At 39.6% G+C, this 19,276-nt stretch overlaps 1 protein-coding gene across 3 annotated transcripts in view; it reads left to right on the top strand.

Moving 5' to 3' along the window:
- chd3 (chromodomain helicase DNA binding protein 3) overlaps positions 1-19,276 on the top strand; it is a 44,242-nt gene that overhangs the window by 11,942 nt on the left and 13,024 nt on the right. For 2 of the 3 annotated variants that reach the window (XM_042401285.1, XM_042401281.1), the window contains exons 14-37: positions 1,006-1,197; positions 1,289-1,489; positions 1,642-1,779; positions 2,459-2,580; positions 2,673-2,846; positions 3,875-4,016; positions 4,424-4,555; positions 4,738-4,855; positions 6,213-6,337; positions 6,433-6,664; positions 6,966-7,150; positions 8,538-8,715; positions 9,060-9,146; positions 9,504-9,589; positions 10,089-10,222; positions 10,319-10,463; positions 10,899-11,061; positions 11,208-11,368; positions 11,724-11,919; positions 12,044-12,160; positions 12,248-12,379; positions 13,268-13,376; positions 15,324-15,456; positions 18,324-18,519. In XM_042401285.1, coding sequence (XP_042257219.1) covers positions 1,006-1,197; positions 1,289-1,489; positions 1,642-1,779; positions 2,459-2,580; positions 2,673-2,846; positions 3,875-4,016; positions 4,424-4,555; positions 4,738-4,855; positions 6,213-6,337; positions 6,433-6,664; positions 6,966-7,150; positions 8,538-8,715; positions 9,060-9,146; positions 9,504-9,589; positions 10,089-10,222; positions 10,319-10,463; positions 10,899-11,061; positions 11,208-11,368; positions 11,724-11,919; positions 12,044-12,160; positions 12,248-12,379; positions 13,268-13,376; positions 15,324-15,456; positions 18,324-18,519 — 3,598 coding nt within the window. The remainder of the gene's footprint in view (positions 1-1,005; positions 1,198-1,288; positions 1,490-1,641; positions 1,780-2,458; positions 2,581-2,672; positions 2,847-3,874; positions 4,017-4,423; positions 4,556-4,737; positions 4,856-6,212; positions 6,338-6,432; positions 6,665-6,965; positions 7,151-8,537; positions 8,716-9,059; positions 9,147-9,503; positions 9,590-10,088; positions 10,223-10,318; positions 10,464-10,898; positions 11,062-11,207; positions 11,369-11,723; positions 11,920-12,043; positions 12,161-12,247; positions 12,380-13,267; positions 13,377-15,323; positions 15,457-18,323; positions 18,520-19,276) is intronic. The other variant, XM_042401284.1, reaches the window with a different exon arrangement.

The raw sequence follows: 19,276 nt of genomic DNA, 5'->3' as shown, positions 1-19,276 counted from the left end.
ACCTCTCAAAATAAATACAGCCACTCCTCGGCTCCCTCACTCCTAACATTAAGTCAGCCACAAAAAATCTGGGTGTTATCCTCGATAATGACTTTAGCCTGGAGCTACATGGGAAGAAAGTAGTCCAGTCGTGTTATTATCAACTGAGGAATATTTCCAAAATTAGATGAGTTCTAGATAAGATTACTGTAATGCCTTGTTTACTTGCCTGACCAATCAAGCTATGGAGCAGCTCCAAATTCACATCACACCATCACACCAATCTTGGCTTCACTGCACACGCTTACAGTCTCTTTTAGAATCCATTTTAAAGTGCTCTTAATCACATACAAGGCTCTGAATGATGTGGCGCCGGAGTAGATTACTGAGCTCCTTACACTGTACTGTCCAAACAGGACCCTCAGGTCTGCCAATCTGGTTCTTCTAACTTTTCCAGAGTCCAGGTTAAAATCAAAGGGCGATCAAGTCTTTGCAGTACCACATATTTTTATAGAATGGCTTTTCCCAACAGCTGATAGACTGCATTTCTCTGGTCATGAGCTGTTTGATTTTTTCTTTCATTGAGAGTTTTTGTCTTTTATTTGTGTAGATATATGCATATATGTGTTCCTAATGTTGTTATGTTTTGAATTTCCTCTCCTTTGGAAAGCACTTTGTGCTCATTGCTTGAAAAAAGCTCTATAAATGAAATTATTCTTATTATTTTCTTCTTCTTCTTATTATTATTATTTTGCATAAAACTCAAAAAGATACATGTTCCCATAAGTATGTTTTTTTTATATGTATCTCATCATTTTTGTGTCATGTGTGTATTTTGTGCATATTCCTTTTATGTGCACATTAAATTTTATATAATTTATAACTTTTTAAAACTATACTTTAGGGAATTTACACTGTTTTGCAGGAAAAAAACTATTTTTACTTTACAATTTCAGTAATAGTAGTTTATCATTTGTGTAAATTCTTCACATCTCTCCTCTTTGCTCTCTACTTTGGTTTTTCCAGCCTACGATAAAATACGAGGAGCAGCCAGACTTCGTCACATCGACAGGCGGTACGCTGCACCTGTACCAGCTGGAGGGTCTGAACTGGCTCCGGTTTTCTTGGGCACAGGGCACTGACACCATCCTGGCAGATGAGATGGGGCTGGGCAAGACCATCCAGACCATCGTCTTTCTTTATTCCCTCTTTAAAGAGGTGATGGTTCTTGTTAGTGTCTTGTTCCACCTCCTTACGGAAGTTGAGGTTGAAACGTTAATGTGAATTTTCCTTCCCTCTGTCCCATCAGGGCCACACTAAAGGTCCGTTCCTGGTCAGCGCCCCGCTCTCAACCATCATCAACTGGGAGAGGGAGTTTGAGATGTGGGCGCCCGACTTCTACGTGGTGACATACACAGGAGACAAGGACAGCAGAGCCATCATCAGAGAGAACGAGTTCTCCTTCGACGACACGGCTGTCAAACAAGGAAAAAAGACCTTCAAGCTGAGGGTGAGGAGGGAAGACAACTAAATGAAATTTAAAAAAAAACAAAAGGAGTCGTCAGAGTTTTGTTTTACAGAGTGATTTGATTGGAAAGTGGATCAAACCTTTGTTTGCAGTTGTAAAATGATTTAGACACAAACACTCTCTCCTTCCTGCAGAGGGAAGCTCCTATTAAATTCCACGTGCTGCTGACCTCCTACGAGTTGGTGACCATCGACCAGACGGCGCTGAAGTCTATCGACTGGGCCTGTCTGGTGGTGGACGAGGCTCACCGCCTTAAGAATAACCAGTCCAAGGTACAGTAGTTAGTGTGTGTGTGTGTGTAAATGTTAGTATAATTATAGAGCCTGATTGAAACTGGATTTTTTAGGCTGATTATCAATATTTAATAGTGTAAAAATCCTGTAACAGTTTAAAAGATGAAAACTTGTCAGTGCTCTCTGGTGGACAAACTATGTAAAAGCATCATTGTTTCCAAATTAACGATCTTTAACATATATTTGCCATTTCTCTACTGCAAATTCTTTTTACTTCCACTAAATTTACTTTATTCTACCAGAATGATTTTAGATTTTATCATTCATTTTAATTATGAGAGCTATTTAAATACTGTCCCTAACTGGACTTATTTATGCTGCTTTTATCTGTTTTTGACTGATTTGCTTGTTTGAATTGAATTTGAATAATCTGCTCAGTATCAGTAATGCCTTCAAGATAGTCTACGTACACTATAAACAAACAATAAACCTATAAGACAATTAAAACATATCAGACTCTAGTAACAGTCTGCACAGTCTGTTGATCAATTGTACTAATTGTACTACACACAGATAGATCAATATATATCAGCATTTAGATAAGATTAGCCAATAATATTGGCTTTACAGATGTATCAGTTAGGCTACAATATAGCTTTTATCAATGTGATTTTATATGAATGTCATATAATTTATAGAAATACGTCTTTGTTTCCAGTTTTTCAGGCGTCTGAACGATTATAAGATCGACCACAAGCTGCTGCTGACAGGAACTCCACTACAGAACAACCTGGAGGAGCTGTTTCACCTGCTCAACTTCCTCACCCCCAACCGCTTCAAGTAGGACTCCTCTCTCTCTCACTCTCACACACACACACACTTTTCTTATTTCCTTCAGTCATCACTGAGTCCCTCTCTCTTTCTCTGTACAGTAATCTTGAGGGCTTCCTGGAAGAGTTCGCCGACATCTCCAAGGAGGACCAGATCAAGAAGCTCCACGACCTGCTGGGGCCTCACATGCTGCGGAGGCTGAAGGCCGATGTCTTCAAGAACATGCCCGCCAAGACGGAGCTGATTGTCAGAGTGGAGCTGAGCCCGATGCAGAAGTACGATACTGGGGAGGGTTGACGGGGGGAAATGTGGATGTCATGTAAATTAACATGAGCTAGCTGGGAGGAACTGGACAGTGAACGGTCTCCTCTCCATTAACACCTGTGGATACCAGTCGTTCTCTTGAGCAAAATATTTGTCAACCAGTCAGTTGTTACTGTGAAGATGCTTAGTGGAGGACTCTGGCACTTCCTAGTCCCCAGTAAGCATGATTTAGGTGATTTGTAGGTGAAAAAACATCTAAGCTAAAAAGTGAAAGGGTTTTGGTTTTTTTTAGATTTCCAGGTTACATATAACCATTGTTTCGACTGTATTTTAATGACCATATAATCAGTAGATTTGCCCTGTTACTTATTGAAACATGGTCATTGTCATGTGTTACTTAGGCATCTAAAAAACGTCAACTTTTCAACCTAATCTAGGCCAGTTGATTACCTAGATGTCCAGATATTTTTTGACCTGCTAATCACCTGAATCATACTTAATCGGTTGTGATTGTTTGTATTTGGATGAGCATAATAGATGTCTACTTTGGAATAGAAAATAATTATCACAAACAATGGAAATAGCATTGAGATATAACTTGTAACATGTAACTTAGTTATTCCATCACAAAACTTTATTTTCCTTTTTTAAGCTGATTAATGTGGTTTAAAGGGACCCACACCAACCTTTATACTTCCAACAACCAGTACAATTGTGAGTACGATTGCAAATGTTGGCCTGTGAATTTCATTATATTGTATATTGTAAATGTAACTTATTATACTGAAATAGAAAGTGAAAATTCTTAACCAACAGTAAGAAAATAACCAAAACTTTTCTAGTTGTTTGATGTGTTTAAATATTGAACAATGTAGGGAAGAGAGTAGAGAGATTGAAGAATTTTCTTTGCACTGAACTCAAAAATTGTGACATTACTCAATGATTTATACACCAGAAGACAGGCAAGCAAAGCAGAAAAAATGTGTTACACATTTGCATTTAGATGATCTTTTTTTCATGTCTTTGTGTTTGAAAATAGGAAATACTACAAGCTTATTCTGACCAAGAACTTCGAGGCTCTGAACTCGAAAGGCGGAGGAAACCAGGTCTCCCTGCTCAACATTATGATGGACCTAAAGAAGTGCTGCAACCATCCCTACCTCTTCCCGGTCGCCTCCATGGTGAGAAAAGACAAACACACGCTTTTGTCCTTGACAATAAAATATAGCCAAGCCAAGTTTTACAGAAATGTAAGGGGAAGAAATATCAGTAAACAATTTCTTGTGTTAAATTCAAATAATTTGCAGCTTTTTTTAGTTTAGATCCTCCATACATCGCTGGAATTTCACTTCTTTTTTAACAATTTTCTTTGAATTACTCCTTAATTGCACAACAGTGACACCTTGTGGTGATGTAAGGTAGTGTTCTTGTATTATATTTGTACTTTTAACAGGTATTGCAAGGTTCAAATAAAAGTTGAGATGCACAGTCATTATTATAAGACACTACATCATTTTTTTAATCAATTTATCATCAGTGCAGCCAGTTAAAGTTTGTTTGCTGTGTGGTATTGTTTGTGTGTTTGTAGGAAGCCCAAAAAACACCGAGCGGTGCTTACGAGGGGTCGGCCCTAACCAAGGCTTCTGGGAAACTGATGCTGTTGCAGAAGATGCTGAGGAAACTGAAAGAGCAGGGGCACCGAGTACTGGTCTTCTCACAGGTACACACTCACATGGACACACACAACAGATGGTCACCTCTCTTCACAGATGTTAAATTAGTCCCATGCTACCTCCAGAAGGCTCAATGACAGCAGGCTGTCATTCCAGCTGTGTGTGGGCAGTGAAGTATAGATGGAAATATACACACATGAGCAGCTTTCTCTCTCTTTTCTTTTTGTAGATGACTAAAATGTTGGACTTACTAGAAGATTTCCTGGACTATGAAGGTTATAAGTATGAAAGGATCGATGGCGGCATCACGGGAGCGCTAAGACAGGAGGCCATCGACCGCTTCAACGGTGAGGTGCTGGATGTGCAGCTGGATGTCCCTGTCCTCTATCGACCTCTATTGGTGACGCAGACAGTCTGGCATAAATTATATACTCCTCATGTTGCCTTTAATCAAAGTTGCAATGAATTGACAGAACTAAAAAAGAAAACAGAAACAGCCAGCTAAATAAGGCAGAAATCCAAAAGAAATTTCCAATGAAGAGCTAATAAATCACTGTAGCGATACTGCATTGCTGCATGTTTTTCTTGCTTGATAGTGAGACATTAAGAAGAATCCGTGATGTTTTCATGTGAAACTTACCCACTAATATGCTTAAACTCACAGTGAAATGGAAATTAGAGCGTCCCTAGCTTCCGTAATGTGACATATTTCCGAGAGAATATGTGGGTGGAGTGTAGTTATGAAAGGGATTTGATCTGATTAAATTGATTAAATTGAATAACAGCGTGATGCTGTTGAGAGATATAGAGCAGTCGACTGTTCGCCTCCGCTCATACCTCCCTACCGGCGTTGTTAGATTAAGAGTTGGGGGACGAGGGAGAAATCAATGAATTAGACCTCAACCGCATGTAAACAAAGTTTATTGAAACTGACATCAGAACAAACAGAACGTATGTGTAGTTCAAGAGGAGCCTTCGGAAGATTTTCACATTTTACAGGACAAGAAAAGGGAGATTTTGTTATAAAGACACGTGATTCAGTTCATACTTGGAAAATGTATTTTTTATTCCAGTGTATCTTTGTGAATTTGTTGGCAATTAGTGACATTAAATTATACATTATTAAATATAGATTACAGTGTTACCTCAGGTGAACTTGAATATTGAAATGTAATGAACCATAAGAAAACTTTTTTTCTATTTCAGATCACCTTAATTTGGTTTAGAGTACTGGTGGTTTATTGGTTTATTACTGGTGGTTTTCTGTGCAGAAGTGATTAGTAAATGTTTCAGTAGGATGTTTAAGCTTTTTGCTCAACAGAAATTGTGCAAAAAATCTACATTAACACCATAAAACCTGCATTTGTTCTTCGCCTTTATCAAAAAAGGATTGATAATGAAATTGTTAAAGAATTAGATCAGATGTAAATATAACAGAGGTTCTGATTGAATTTTGAATTGTATAAATTGTATTATTCACTAAGTGAGGTACTTGTTACAGCTATTTTGTGTTACTGGACATAAAAATATAAGTTTATCTTATATAAGCTTATCACCCAAAGTGAAAACCATATTGCTACCATAAGAATATCACATTTTATGAATTAAGTTACTGATATCAATAGAATTCTGTCATTAAGGACAAATTGTTTTCATTATTGTCTATATGTCTCTCTCTCACATTCTCTATCTCTTTGTTTCCAGCTCCTGGCGCTTGTCAGTTTTGTTTCCTGCTCTCCACCAGGGCCGGAGGTTTAGGCATCAACTTGGCCACAGCAGACACCGTCGTCATCTTCGACTCTGACTGGAACCCTCACAACGACATACAGGTACTGTAGACCGGCGGGTTGTGGAAGACGATTCACAAAACTTCAATCTTTCTGTGTTTAAAATGAGTTCCTTGTCTTTGTCCCTCTCTGTTCAGGCATTCAGTCGAGCTCACCGCATCGGGCAGGCCAACAAGGTAATGATCTACCGCTTTGTGACGCGAGCCAGCGTGGAGGAGCGCATCACTCAGGTGGCCAAAAGGAAGATGATGCTGACCCACTTGGTGGTCCGGCCGGGCCTGGGTTCCAAGGCTGGCTCCATGACCAAGCAGGAACTGGACGACATCCTCAAGTTTGGAACAGAAGAGCTCTTCAAGGATGAAATAGAAGGTAACAACATTCATTGTTCAATGTCAAAATTAAAAGTCAAATGAAATTTGGATTTTCAGTAAAATATAATAATTTGGAGCTTTGGATGTTTCATGTTTGGGTCAAAGTTTCGAGCGTTTGGCAGGCTGCTTCCCCTGAATGAAATTATTTTGTCAAACACACTCACTCTAATGTCCTTTCATCTTGACAAATCTGGCCGAAGGACACAGTTGGCTTACTCTTGTTTTATTGATGATATAAATGATGATGATACAACAGAACAGGACAAATCATTTTCACTTTTCGTCCCCACACATGGCAGGTATGAAGAATTCTTCAGGGGATAAAGTTGAGGATGAGGGCAACGTGATCCACTATGACAGCACCGCCATCGAGAGGCTGCTCGACCGAAGCCAAGACGCAACGGACGACACCGACGTCCAGAACATGAACGAGTACCTCAGCTCCTTTAAAGTGGCCCAGTACATGGTCCGAGAGGAGGATAAGGTGAGAGATGGAGGGGAGAAAAGAGGAAGGACATGAGGAGATGTGGTGGAGAACAGAATTGCACCAATAATACAAAAGATTTCATATTTTTTATATGACCTTTTTTAGACATTTTTTAAAATAGCTGTTCATGTCCCGACACCCGTGGTCATCCCGTTCTAGCGTGCAAGAAATCCAGTTTCTGGATAAAGCAAGTAGAGGAAGGTGATTATTTGGGAGATGGTGAGAATTAAAGAATTAAAAATGTTGCTCTTGGGTTGTAGTTCATTATTCATGTGAAGGAACATGTTGTGAATGCATGTTCATCATAGGGTTGAGTGATACGAAGATGCCGTATTGTATTAGGCCGCCCTGCTTTATGACAGTATTGCAGTAGTTACAGGATTTTTGCACCAAAGTGATGAAATACCTTGATTTGCCAGGTATTTCAGTGTCTGGATTAGCCAAAAACAGACATTCCCATCTGGTTATTTTATCTGTAATTTTATAAACTGTTTCTCAGTTGAGTTTCCAAAAAAAAGGAACTGTATCAGCATACTTTCTATATCTTTATGGTGCAAGCTAAAAATACATATGCCTTATCTACTGGCCTATTATCAACCTAAGAAGTTGATATGACTAACGCATTAGCAAACAGTAGCTTATTTACACATTCAACAACATTAACATTTATTTGGAATCTTTTTTCTGGTCACCTGACAAATATAAGTCCAGTATTTATCTTTCTTTCAGCTCTGTTTTTGGTCTCTACTCACTTGTGAGAAAAATATCTGTCTCTTTAGCTGCTCTGCTATGTTCACCAGCTAGTCGCTAACTTCGTTTGTCTGCTGTTTGATGCTGTGCAGGTAGCGTACAGCAGGTGTATCATATTTTTCACTTAAAACAGCTGATTGCTGCTGCAGCTGGAAACAAGGTTAATGAGAGTGATAAGAGTATAATAAATAAAATAAAAATAAAAATATAAAAATGTTGATTAGTGCAGCTTTAATTCATACTAAATCAAGAGCCCTGATTTGGATATCTTGGTATGATATTTTATGAAGAAGTGTCTTATCCATATATCAAAATTTCAATAACAATGTATATTGTAGTATCCTAACTGGTAACGACAGATCATCAGATTCATCTAAAAAACCCTGGAGACATGTGATCCTTGCACAGAAATCTGAAAATAGCTTATTACAACATCAGAAGTGTGATCATTGCAACATCTTTCATCTTTGTTCCATGGCCAAGCACTTTTTGCAAATGTGCACTTTCTGCACTGATGCTTTCCTTGTTCTCCAACCTGTTAAGAATATAATTGCGTCCACTTGTGTATGTGTCTGAGAAAAGACACATAAAAAGACATCATTTCTAACCTTTGTGTACTTATCTGACACTCCAGATCGAGGAGATCGAGCGGGAGATCATCAAACAGGAGGAGAACGTGGATCCAGATTATTGGGAGAAACTGTTGCGGCATCACTACGAGCAGCAACAAGAGGACCTGGCGAGCAAACTGGGCAAAGGCAAGAGGAACCGCAAGCCCGTCAACTACAACGACGCCGCACAGGAAGACCAAGGTAGGGACTGGGTTTGGACCTGGTTGACCCTTGGGTACAAAACCCAAGTAAGCTGTGTAAACTCATCTGAGTTTTACGCCTCTTACACCTCAGTGTTACAATCATATTAGAAATAAAGGAGCAGTTTAAGATTATTTTGGGTAATCCAGGATTTAAAAGTGAAGCCTTACTTTTTCCTAAGATGATGATGATTTCTAGCATGAAAGTAAGTATTTATTGAAAAGATTTATTATTTTAATCTTATGATCTTACTAGAAAAATGATGTCTTCTGTTTTGAGTTATTGCTTGCACAGTGGAAGTGAATGGGCCTGGCCTATTGACAAACCACCATGTGCTGTTTCAGAGTGGCATGCTGACATTTCAGATAACCAGTCCGAGTACTCAGTGGGCTCCGAGGAGGAGGACGAAGACTTTGACGATCGGCCAGAGGGTAAGGAGAGATTTAAAAAAAGAGACATCAAACAGAGCTGCTCATGAACAATGAAAGACGGCTGCTGTACTGTAACACACGAACACATATTCAGGTCTGTGTTGAATTACAGGTCGAAATTGATTTAGTTGTTACAGTTGCCTGGCACAGCCGAACGAATCCGGTTGCCAAAAATTGCGAACCGCCATCCACCTTCAGACAGTTGGAACTCCAAGTAACTATAAATTTCAAGGGAAAGATAGAGTTGTACTTTCTGTTCTATTTTTTTTTTTATAATCTTACTTTCATGAAATTAGAAAATCTGGAAATGCGAGAAATTATTGCTACCTCTTTTCTGTTGCCTCCTTTTACCTGCAGGTCGAAGGCAGTCACGTCGCCAGTTGAGGAATGAGAAGGACAAACCTCTGCCTCCCCTTCTGGCCAGAGTCGGAGGCAACCTTGAGGTCTGTACATCTCGCTGGAACCAGTCCTCCTTTCATTTTTGGTGTTTTTTTTAAAATTACGATATTACTGGAATCTGTCAGCTTTATTTTAAGTAGAACTTGCACTCTTAGATATTTTTATAACAATCTACTAATCTTTGATTTGAGATGGCAGCAAGGCTATTACATCCCCGACAACTCCAAACCTCCCAAGCTCATCTATCATCCTGATAATAGTGGACATGATTATAATGGCCTGCATTGTTCATGCTAGTTTATTTTAGCATTAAGCAGTTAAACCTATTCACAAAGGCCTTGGGAAGTTTGAGAAACGCAGGGATGTCTGCAGGAAAATGAAAAATGAACCTTAAGTTTTCTCATCCTGACGTTTTCATTAAAGGTCTTCCAGAATTATAATAATACAGAGATACATTTTAACAGACAAGGAGTTTTTCCACTTTCCAGACAGTGCCACTTTCACTCTGTAATACCTAAAATATACTGTAATTTCCATCGATAGGTGCTGGGCTTTAACACACGCCAGCGAAAGGCTTTCCTGAACGCAGTGATGCGCTGGGGGATGCCATCTCAGGACGCTTTCTCCTCTCAGTGGCTGGTCAGAGACCTCAGGGGCAAGACTGAGAAAGAATTCAAGTAAGTGACAAATAAAAGGAAAAATATTCAAGCATAAGCTACCTGCAGTTATGTCTGTCCTTTAACCACAGTTCCTATCTTCTTCCTCTCTAACAGAGCTTACGTGTCTCTTTTTATGCGTCACTTATGCGAGCCGGTGGCCGACGGGGCCGAGACGTTCGCCGACGGCGTACCGAGGGAGGGCTTGTGTCGGCAGCCGGTCCTCACTCGAATCGGCGTCATGTCACTCGTCAAGAAGAAGGTAAGGGTGACAAATGCGCAGAATCAAACAAGTATTGTCTAAACAGAGCATCTACAAATCTTAAATTCAACAAACTACAAAGACAGTAGTCTTTGTAGGCTTTAGGTCTCAAATAAAATGTCAGAGCTCTTTGAATTATGTTTTTCTAGTGAAGAAATCAGCCATGACATCTTGAAAGATTGAATTGCCCTACTACTTTCAGTTTGCCGGCTTATTTTAGTTTATCCAAACATCTTAAATCCAGTCTCCACTCCAACTTGTTGAAACCTGCTGACATCCTGATCTGCTATCTATGCCAGGGGGGACATATGATATACTGCCAGGCAAAAAGGGCATGTGGGTGGTGAGTTGAAGTAAGGTGGTATTAGGTAAACTGAGTGTGTGCCAAGCTTTTTTTTTTTCTTTTGCTGAGTGCTCGCTGTTTTGTGTCTCTAGATCCAGGAATTTGAGCACATCAACGGGCGGTGGAGTCTTCCAGAGCTCAAGCCTGAGGTCAGCATAGACAAAACCTCTTCCAGGGCCTCCTCTCCAGCCGTGAAGACCGCCACACCCACCCCCGACGCCAGCTATAACACCACGCCATGCACCTCCAAGCCAGGTAACCAAATATACACAATCACACAGCCCCAAATCCAGCAGGGGGCACTCCATGTACTGTACAGGGCACCAGATGTTCATTTGGATGTGATCTAGTGTCACGTGCGTGTGCGTTTTGATGTGTCTGATTTGTCTGTGCATGTGCAGCGACCCCTGCTCCAGCAGACAAGCTAGAAAAGAACGGGAAAGAGGGAGAGAAAGAGGACAAAGAGGAAGGCGAGGCCTCGTCGGAGAAAGAGAAAGCGAAGGAGAAAGACAAAGATGAAGGGAAAGAGGTGGACGGCAACAAGGCCACTGACCCCGAAGAGGTTGGATGTGTTTCTGCAGTCTTGAGTGGCCAGTTACAGTTTCTCCTTAATCAGAGAATTGTTTAAATACAAGTTTCTGTTTTTGCAGCTCTTTTTTTTGCATGTTTTAACCCATTTGCCATGAAGGAGCCATTGGTTTCCACTCACTTTCATGCAGCATCAATGAAATGTAGAAAAACCTGCTTTAGCAAATGGTCATCCATGATTTAAAGTATATGAAACGAATAGCAAACAATATGCAAAAACTGTGGTGTGATGTGTCCTGTTATAATCACCTGAAATGCACTTTAAAGCTGACGAAACAGAGCAAAACACAGCTCACTGACTGATAACATATTTGGCTGCTTCCCTTTAGCTTTCCTCATCACAAAATGCATCTCCCGGTCAAAAAACTGAAGGCAAAGACGAGAGCGACGTGAAAGAGGAGGAGAAGAAAGAGACAAGTGACGCTCCAGCCGCCACAACAGAGGAGAAAAAAGTACAGGAGGAGGGCAAAGAGGAGACAAAACAAACAACAAAGCAAGACACGGAGGTCAAAGAAGAGAAATCAGGTGAAAACAAAAAAAGGAAACTTGATAAGGCAGAGCTTCACCTTTGCTTCTCAATGAGACAGAAACAGATGGTTTATGGTGTGTATGTGTAACATTCATCGTGATTTTTTTTTTCTCCCTGCAGACGCAGAAAAGTCAGGAGAGGAGAAGGACAAAGAAAAAGAAAAGCGAGAGGAGACGCCCACCGCAACGGAAACAACAGACGCCAAGGATAAGAGCGAGGCTGCTGACATGAAGAAAGGTACGTCTCACAGTTGAAAGACTCTCATGAAACAAAAAAGCGCTAATTTTTGCGAAACAATACCTTTGCTGTCTTTCTCAATAACAGAGGAGGTCAAAGGTGAAAAGGATGCTGGGAAAGAACTCAAAGTAGCTAAGGAGGAGGTGCCCAAAGGTAACGGGAGACCTCCCATTGAGCGACCCCGCTTCATGTTCAACATCGCTGATGGAGGCTTCACTGGTTAGTACCGACGTACCTTCATTCATCTCTTTAACCATCTATGTTTATTTCCTCAACATTCATTCTGGGACTTTTTAGGTGATCAGCTAGTAATAAGTAGGATAATCAAAAACAGAATTCTCCAGTGCACGTGCACAAAAATATTCAGGTACATCTCCATCTGTAAAAAAAAAAAAAGAAAAATGAAGTACAATATTGACAGGAGCCTTAAAAAGTCTACAGTTTACAAGTCCAAATCTAGTAGGTAGGTTGAATGCTTGAATGCTTTATGCATTGTATGCTTGACAGATCCATTTACAGATGAGGCAGGACTCCAAGTTACGAAACTTCCTCTGATCTCATGGTTCTTCAACAAGAGCCCCGAGGAAGATCCCTGACAGATCAAAACATTGTGTGCTAATAAAAGTTCCAAATGCAAGATCCAGACAGATAAAGGTAGCTTAGTTGTATTTTGTACTTTAATATTTCAAACAAAGACTCCAGCCCTAAATATTTAATATAAACTGTGCAGCAAATTGTATAAATGATTTAAAAACATTACTGTAATTGTATCAGAGACATTGAGATTAAGAAGATTAGCTTTTTTTTTTCTTAAATAACAAAACAGTTTCCATGAAAGGTGAGGAGAGAGATGAGGTGAAAAAGTAAGTCGTCTAAATAACAAATTCACTGCTAAAACCAAAAAAAAAAAAAAAAGAAAAAAGAAAAACATTCTCTTTGCTTTTCAGGGCTTCCGTACAAAGTCAGCACTGAGCCGAAATTATCCTCACCTTGATCACAAAACCAGAAAAGCTCTGCGCTCTGTGGAAACACCTGCAGCCAGGTTTCAGCTAGCTAAGCACTTTTAGACCGACTTCATTTTTACCTTGTGCTGGCTTCACTCTGCAGAGCTGCACACTCTCTGGCAGAACGAGGAGCGGGCTGCCATCTCCTCAGGGAAGATGAACGAGATCTGGCACCGTCGACACGACTTCTGGCTGCTGGCGGGAATCGTGATGTATCCTTGACAGCAGTTGCCCGGGCGATGACCCCAGTGTGTTTATTTTTCTGCCGGCCGGCAGAAGCCCAGCGTAATAAGTCAACAAGTCAGCCAGCGCTCAGTAAACAGCAAACTGTGTCTGCTGGAAGCTGATGTAGTAGGTCATTTAGTTCATGTTGTTCCCTCTATTATGTTAATTAAGGGTGTGTAGTATTCACATAAAACTGTGTTTTCATTACTCTGCAAGTTAATGCTCAGGCTCAGTTACTCTAAAATAAAAAGGATACATTTGTCATTTCACAAACTGCCTGAAAACTATTTTCTGCCCAAAAAAAACACCCATTTTGAATTTAAAGAGGATGAAGATGAAAGATATCACCCTTAAATAGCAGTTTTCAACTAATGTTAATTCTAATGTGGGTTAACGTTTTTGCACCAAAAAAAAAATGCAGAAACCCTCAATGTTTAGATTCACTGTAATGGTTACAAGGCAGGAAGACAGCTTCAGTGTGTCACTTGAAGGACATTTTTTTGATATTTTGGGAAATACTGTGATGAAAAGTTCAATACCACTTGCATTTTTTGTGTTTAGTATGAAGCTACAGCCAGGAGCTGATTAGCTTAGCTTAGCTTAGCATAAAGACTGGAAACAGGGCAGCTAGCTTGCCTGAAGCTCAAAAATACACCCGCCAGCACATCTAAAGCTCACTGATTATCGAGTTGTATCTCGAAATGTAAATGTAAGAACAACAATTTCTGGTTTTATGCAGAGTTATGTGCTATTTTGCTATGCTACATGTGCTTCTAAATATCTCATGCAGGCTTAGTAACTTGGATTATTGTCAGAACCACAAATTGTCAGTTTTACTTGTCAGTTCATGTATGGATGAAACAAACAAGGTATGTGTTAATTGTTAAGCTTGAGAGATGTGTTTAAGGCTAGGCTTGCTAGACTAATTGCGTCCTGGCTCCAACCTCAGATTTTACAAGAGAGTGGTATCAAACTTCTCACCTAATTCTCAGCAAGAAAGCGAATAATATTTCCCAAAATGTTGAACTATTCCTCTAAGTTCATGTGTTTCATAACTTTTTCATTGCACAAAAAAATCTGAAAACCCTCCCTGTTATGCTTCATTGTCACACGATGATGTTTGGTTTGGAAGGATGACCCACAGAGTGCTGTTTCACACTGTTTCTGTGTTTCATGACCCTTGACCCCTGCGTAGGAAGACGGCTTCCATGTGTCTCTTGAAGGACTTTTGTTTTTTTGACATTTAGAGCAATACTGTGATGAAAAGTTCAATACCACTTGCATTTTTTGTGTTAAGTATGGAGCAAGAGCCATGAACTGACTAGCTTAGCTTATTTTAGCTTAGCTTAGCTTAGCATAAAGACTGGAAACAGGGCAGCTAGCTTGCCTGAAGCTCAAAAATACACCTACCAGCACATCTACAGCTCACTAATTAACGAGTGGTATCTCGAAATGTAAATGTAAGAACAACAATTTCTGGTTTTATGCAGAATTATGTGCTATTTTGCTATGCTACATGTGCTATTAAATATCTCTTGCAGGCTTAGTAACTTCTTGGATTATTGTCAGAACCACAAATTGTTAGTTTTACTTGTCAGTTCATGTACGGATGAAACAAACGAGGTATGTGTTAATTGTTGACCTTTAGAGACGTATTTAAGGCTAAGCTAGCTAGACTAATTGCGTCCTGGCGTGGTATCAAACTTCTCATCTAATTCTCAGCAAGAAAACGAATAATGTTTTCTAAAATGTTGAACTATTCCTCTAAGTTCATGTGTTTCATAACTTTTTCAGTGCACGAAAAAAATCTGAAAACCCTCCCTGTTTAGCTTCATTGTCACATGATGATGTTTGGTTTGGAAAGATGACCCACAGAGTGCTGTTTCACACTGTTTCTCGACTGGTGTTTTATGACCCTTGACCCCTTGCGTCAGTCACGGCTACGCTCGGTGGCAGGACATCCAAAATGATCCCCAGTTCGCCATCGTCAACGAGCCTTTCAAGTCGCAGGCGAATAAAGGCAACTTCCTGGAAATGAAGAACAAGTTCCTGGCTCGGCGCTTCAAGGTAGGACAAGCCGTAGCTACAGCTTCAACTTGACTCTTAAATAGTAAAGACACACATGAATAATCTGTTTGTTTTTATTTTAGGGGAAGGCCTCTTATATAGGGCTGGAAATCAACGATGTGCTTGATTCTTCTTCTTCAATATTTCACTTTGACAAAAGGAAACATGTTTTTTTTAATGCAAAATCTATTTTTAGTGGATTAGTCTTAGTAAGCAAACGTTCTCAAATGTTATAGTCTAAACTAAATACAATAAATCTGGCAACATTTTCATTTAACTGTCTGACCACGTGATATGGAAACAGCATTATAAATATCACCAGACATTCGAAGTTGCAACTTTTGGTACTTCACAGTGTCTTCGATCACCTGACTTGTTTGATGGGTCGGATGACAGATGCCCCTAGACCCACATATAGGGTGGATGGTATTGCTGACCGCTGCATTTCTGGAACAGCTCTCATCCTGTTTTTGACCGGCTCACATGTTTCAGATCCTGCCCTCAACATCCTCATTTACTGTATCCCTTTCTGTCTCGCTCTCTTGATTCCTCGTTATCTCTCTGGCTAAAAATCGCCTGCCGTCTCTGTCAATTTGCTGTCAGCCAAAACAGCACAAAAATATTCTTTCACCAAATTACAAGTCGTAATCAGTTGTGCAACTCGATAACCTCTTTTGCAACACATTTACAACAAATAACCCTGTTTTTCCGAGAAACACACACACACACACACAACACACACACACAACTGAATCACTGTTTGACGCTTGATTTCCCTTGCTTGAAACGCTTGCTTTACTGTCGCCATGCCAACAAAGCCATTGATATTACTTAAAAACATCAGAAAGAGATGATGAGAGATGACTGGAGCAGTTCCCAAACAGAAAAGAATCAAAGTAGGGGGCAAAAACTATAAAAAACTATAAAAAATTTATAGTTTTTACAAGAAAAAAGGAGATTACTTTTCTGCATATGTGTTTAAATGTAACGTAAGAAACAAATTTATCAGTTTTCCTTTGATGAGAGATGCGGTTGAGCTCCATCTAAAATTCCTTTATGATATATATTGAACATGAGCTGTTTTTGAAGCAGATTTTTTTTTAAAGAATATACCAAGTAGCTCATGTTAGGTTTTTTATTACGAGTGTAATTTGTTTATTGGTTGTTTGATTCCCTGCGATGTACGGCTTCTCATCTTTTGCTTTGTTTTCACTCGAATGCCTCTGAATGCAATCAGTAGCTTCAGCTGCACGCTATAACACCTATCAGTGAAATCAGCTGTGCAAAGGCGGGGCTTAAGTTATATATAGCCTCTAGAAATCATTATCTGATGAAGGTTTGAACGGGTCAAAATGGTAGTTTGGTGGACTGATTTGATAAATGTTAGCCTCTTTTCTGAAGCACCTGCATAAGAACTATTGTGAAAGTCTTCGCAGTATTCGCACCCGCTATAAATACACCTATTGTACATATCAAAAATAAATCACAGCAGCAATACTTTATACTTGCCCTTTTTTGCCCAAATGAAACAAGAGAGTATAGAAATCTCTCTCTCTTCATACAAAGCAATGTTTTAAATCTTAAGACAGCAGCTGAGTCCCAATTCCATATTCTGCACTAATTCTAAGCAGATTTTAAGTGTGTAGTGTGGTGACACTGGGGGGAAAAAAGACAAAGTTTTTTGAGTGCGCTGTTGATGGAAACTAGCATCCCACAATGCAATGCACGAGAGGAATAGAGGAGCTTCTCACAGCTGCTAAACATTAACTTGTTGATGGTGGTGAGACAGCTTTGAACGAAAAACATTTTAGTTTCTGTCTCTTTTGGTTTCTTTTTTGATTTTTTTTTTTTTTAAATCAAACTAAATTGATCATGACATATTTCCATTTATCATAAAAAATCTAATAGAGCTGGAAGGTTCAATCATAGCTTTTATATATAAAAATAAAAGAGGAAAAAAGAAATCAAGAAAAAAGCAGTGTGGTGTATTTTTTCAGTTGTGTAGATTCTTCCTTTATTTCTTTTAGTTTTAGTTTAGTTTAGCACACGTAAGTTAAAGAAGGTATTCTTCTAGTAAATGGACATTTATCAGTGAAACATAATAACATTTACAATGAAACTTATCTGTGGGATCTTATATTCAAATCACATTAATAATCTTCTCTACACACAGATGTATATTGTGCTCATATTGTAGGAAATAACACAAAAAGCTGACAAAAAAATGCAATTCAGAAAGAGACAAATAAAAACCTCAGTAGAGAATCTTATCACAGCACAGGTAAAATGATTTTTTTGTTGAGTCTCTCTCTACAAAAACACTTCATCAGCTGCGCACCACTCTCGTGTGTTGTTCCTGTCTCTGCTCTTTGTCTGTCTGGCAAATAACAACATGTGACCATGACAGTTATGTTTTTAATCTAAAGCTGAAATTTGATGATAAGGGCAATTTCCTGCAAGTGCAGAATGATTTTAACAGCAAAAACAGAATATGACAAATGGCAAATTGACAAATATGTAGTACGGTATCAGGACACAGTATCAGGCTCAAGTAGTAAGCAAGCCCTCAGGGAAATGTGGACTCACAAATGTAATATCTTGCAACTCCCTTTTAATAAGTGTTGATGTCAAGTATTGCAGATTAACTGGGTTGATAAATATGTGTGTTGTAATGTCTTACAACATGATTTCTTGTGTTGAAGGACAAATCTCTTCTATTTTTGGAGTCCAAAGTGTGTAAAAAAATACTCACATTGCGCAGTAGATAAACATATATTAATTTCATTGACATTAATACATTTATTTTTGTATTTTCTCCTGTTTTTCTGTGAATCCACCTCCTCCCCCCCTTCCCCCTCGCCGTCCAGCTGTTGGAGCAGGCGCTGGTGATCGAGGAGCAACTGCGACGGGCGGCGTACCTGAACATGACTCAGGACCCCAGCCACCCGGCCATGGCGCTCAACGCACGCTTCACCGAGGTGGAGTGCCTGGCGGAGTCGCACCAGCACCTCAGCAAAGAGTCGCTGGCGGGCAACAAACCAGCCAACGCTGTCCTCCACAAAGGTCAGCTGAGATGGGGGTGATGCCTGCACAAAAAAAAAAAAAAAAAAAAGTGTCTGTTCAGTTAACAACAAAAACAAATGTAGTGTAACTGAAAGAAGTAAACAGACAAAAGGACACAAACACAATTAGAAAGGGGGGGAGATTGGCAGTCAGATAATCACGAGCACACACAATGAAAAAGAGAGAAACATTTCACCAGCAGCGTTGTGCAATCGCAGTCTTTTCCTGCTGCAGCGACAGTATCGCTCTGCCTGGAGCTGACTTTAGTAAAGCCGAGCAGATAAGCTTACACGATGTTAAGTGATAGCTCCAAACATTTCCTCACTGGCTCGCTGGCAAGTCTGTCCATGTTTATATAGTTTTGTCGAAAGGAAAACATGCACAGCACACTACTGTTCTTGTTCCCGTCTCGAATTTCCACATGTAACGGCACTGAACTTAACGAGCGCTCTAAAACTTTTTTTTTTTTTTTTTTATCAAACTTGCAAAGTGACTCTGATAGTCTGATAGTCTGAAATCAGCGGTTAATTCCATGTAGGGATGTGATAAGAGAGGCGAGATAATAAAGGAGAGGAACAGTAATCTTTTGTAAAAATAGAAAGACATGCGCTATTTAAACATGTAACATTTTTTGGAAGACCCAGAAATCTATCTAGATGGGACCTTTTTAAACAGACTTCACATTGAATTTGAAAGTATTACTGTATTTATTTTCCAGTGTTGACACTGCTTTGCTGAATCCCTGCCATGACCTTTT

The sequence above is a fragment of the Thunnus maccoyii genome, chromosome 22, assembly GCF_910596095.1.
Source record: "Thunnus maccoyii chromosome 22, fThuMac1.1, whole genome shotgun sequence".
NCBI classification, from domain to species: Eukaryota; Metazoa; Chordata; class Actinopteri; order Scombriformes; family Scombridae; genus Thunnus; species Thunnus maccoyii.
The sequence above is the reverse complement of the archived record's forward strand: the minus strand, read 5'-3'. Positions and strand labels throughout refer to the sequence as shown.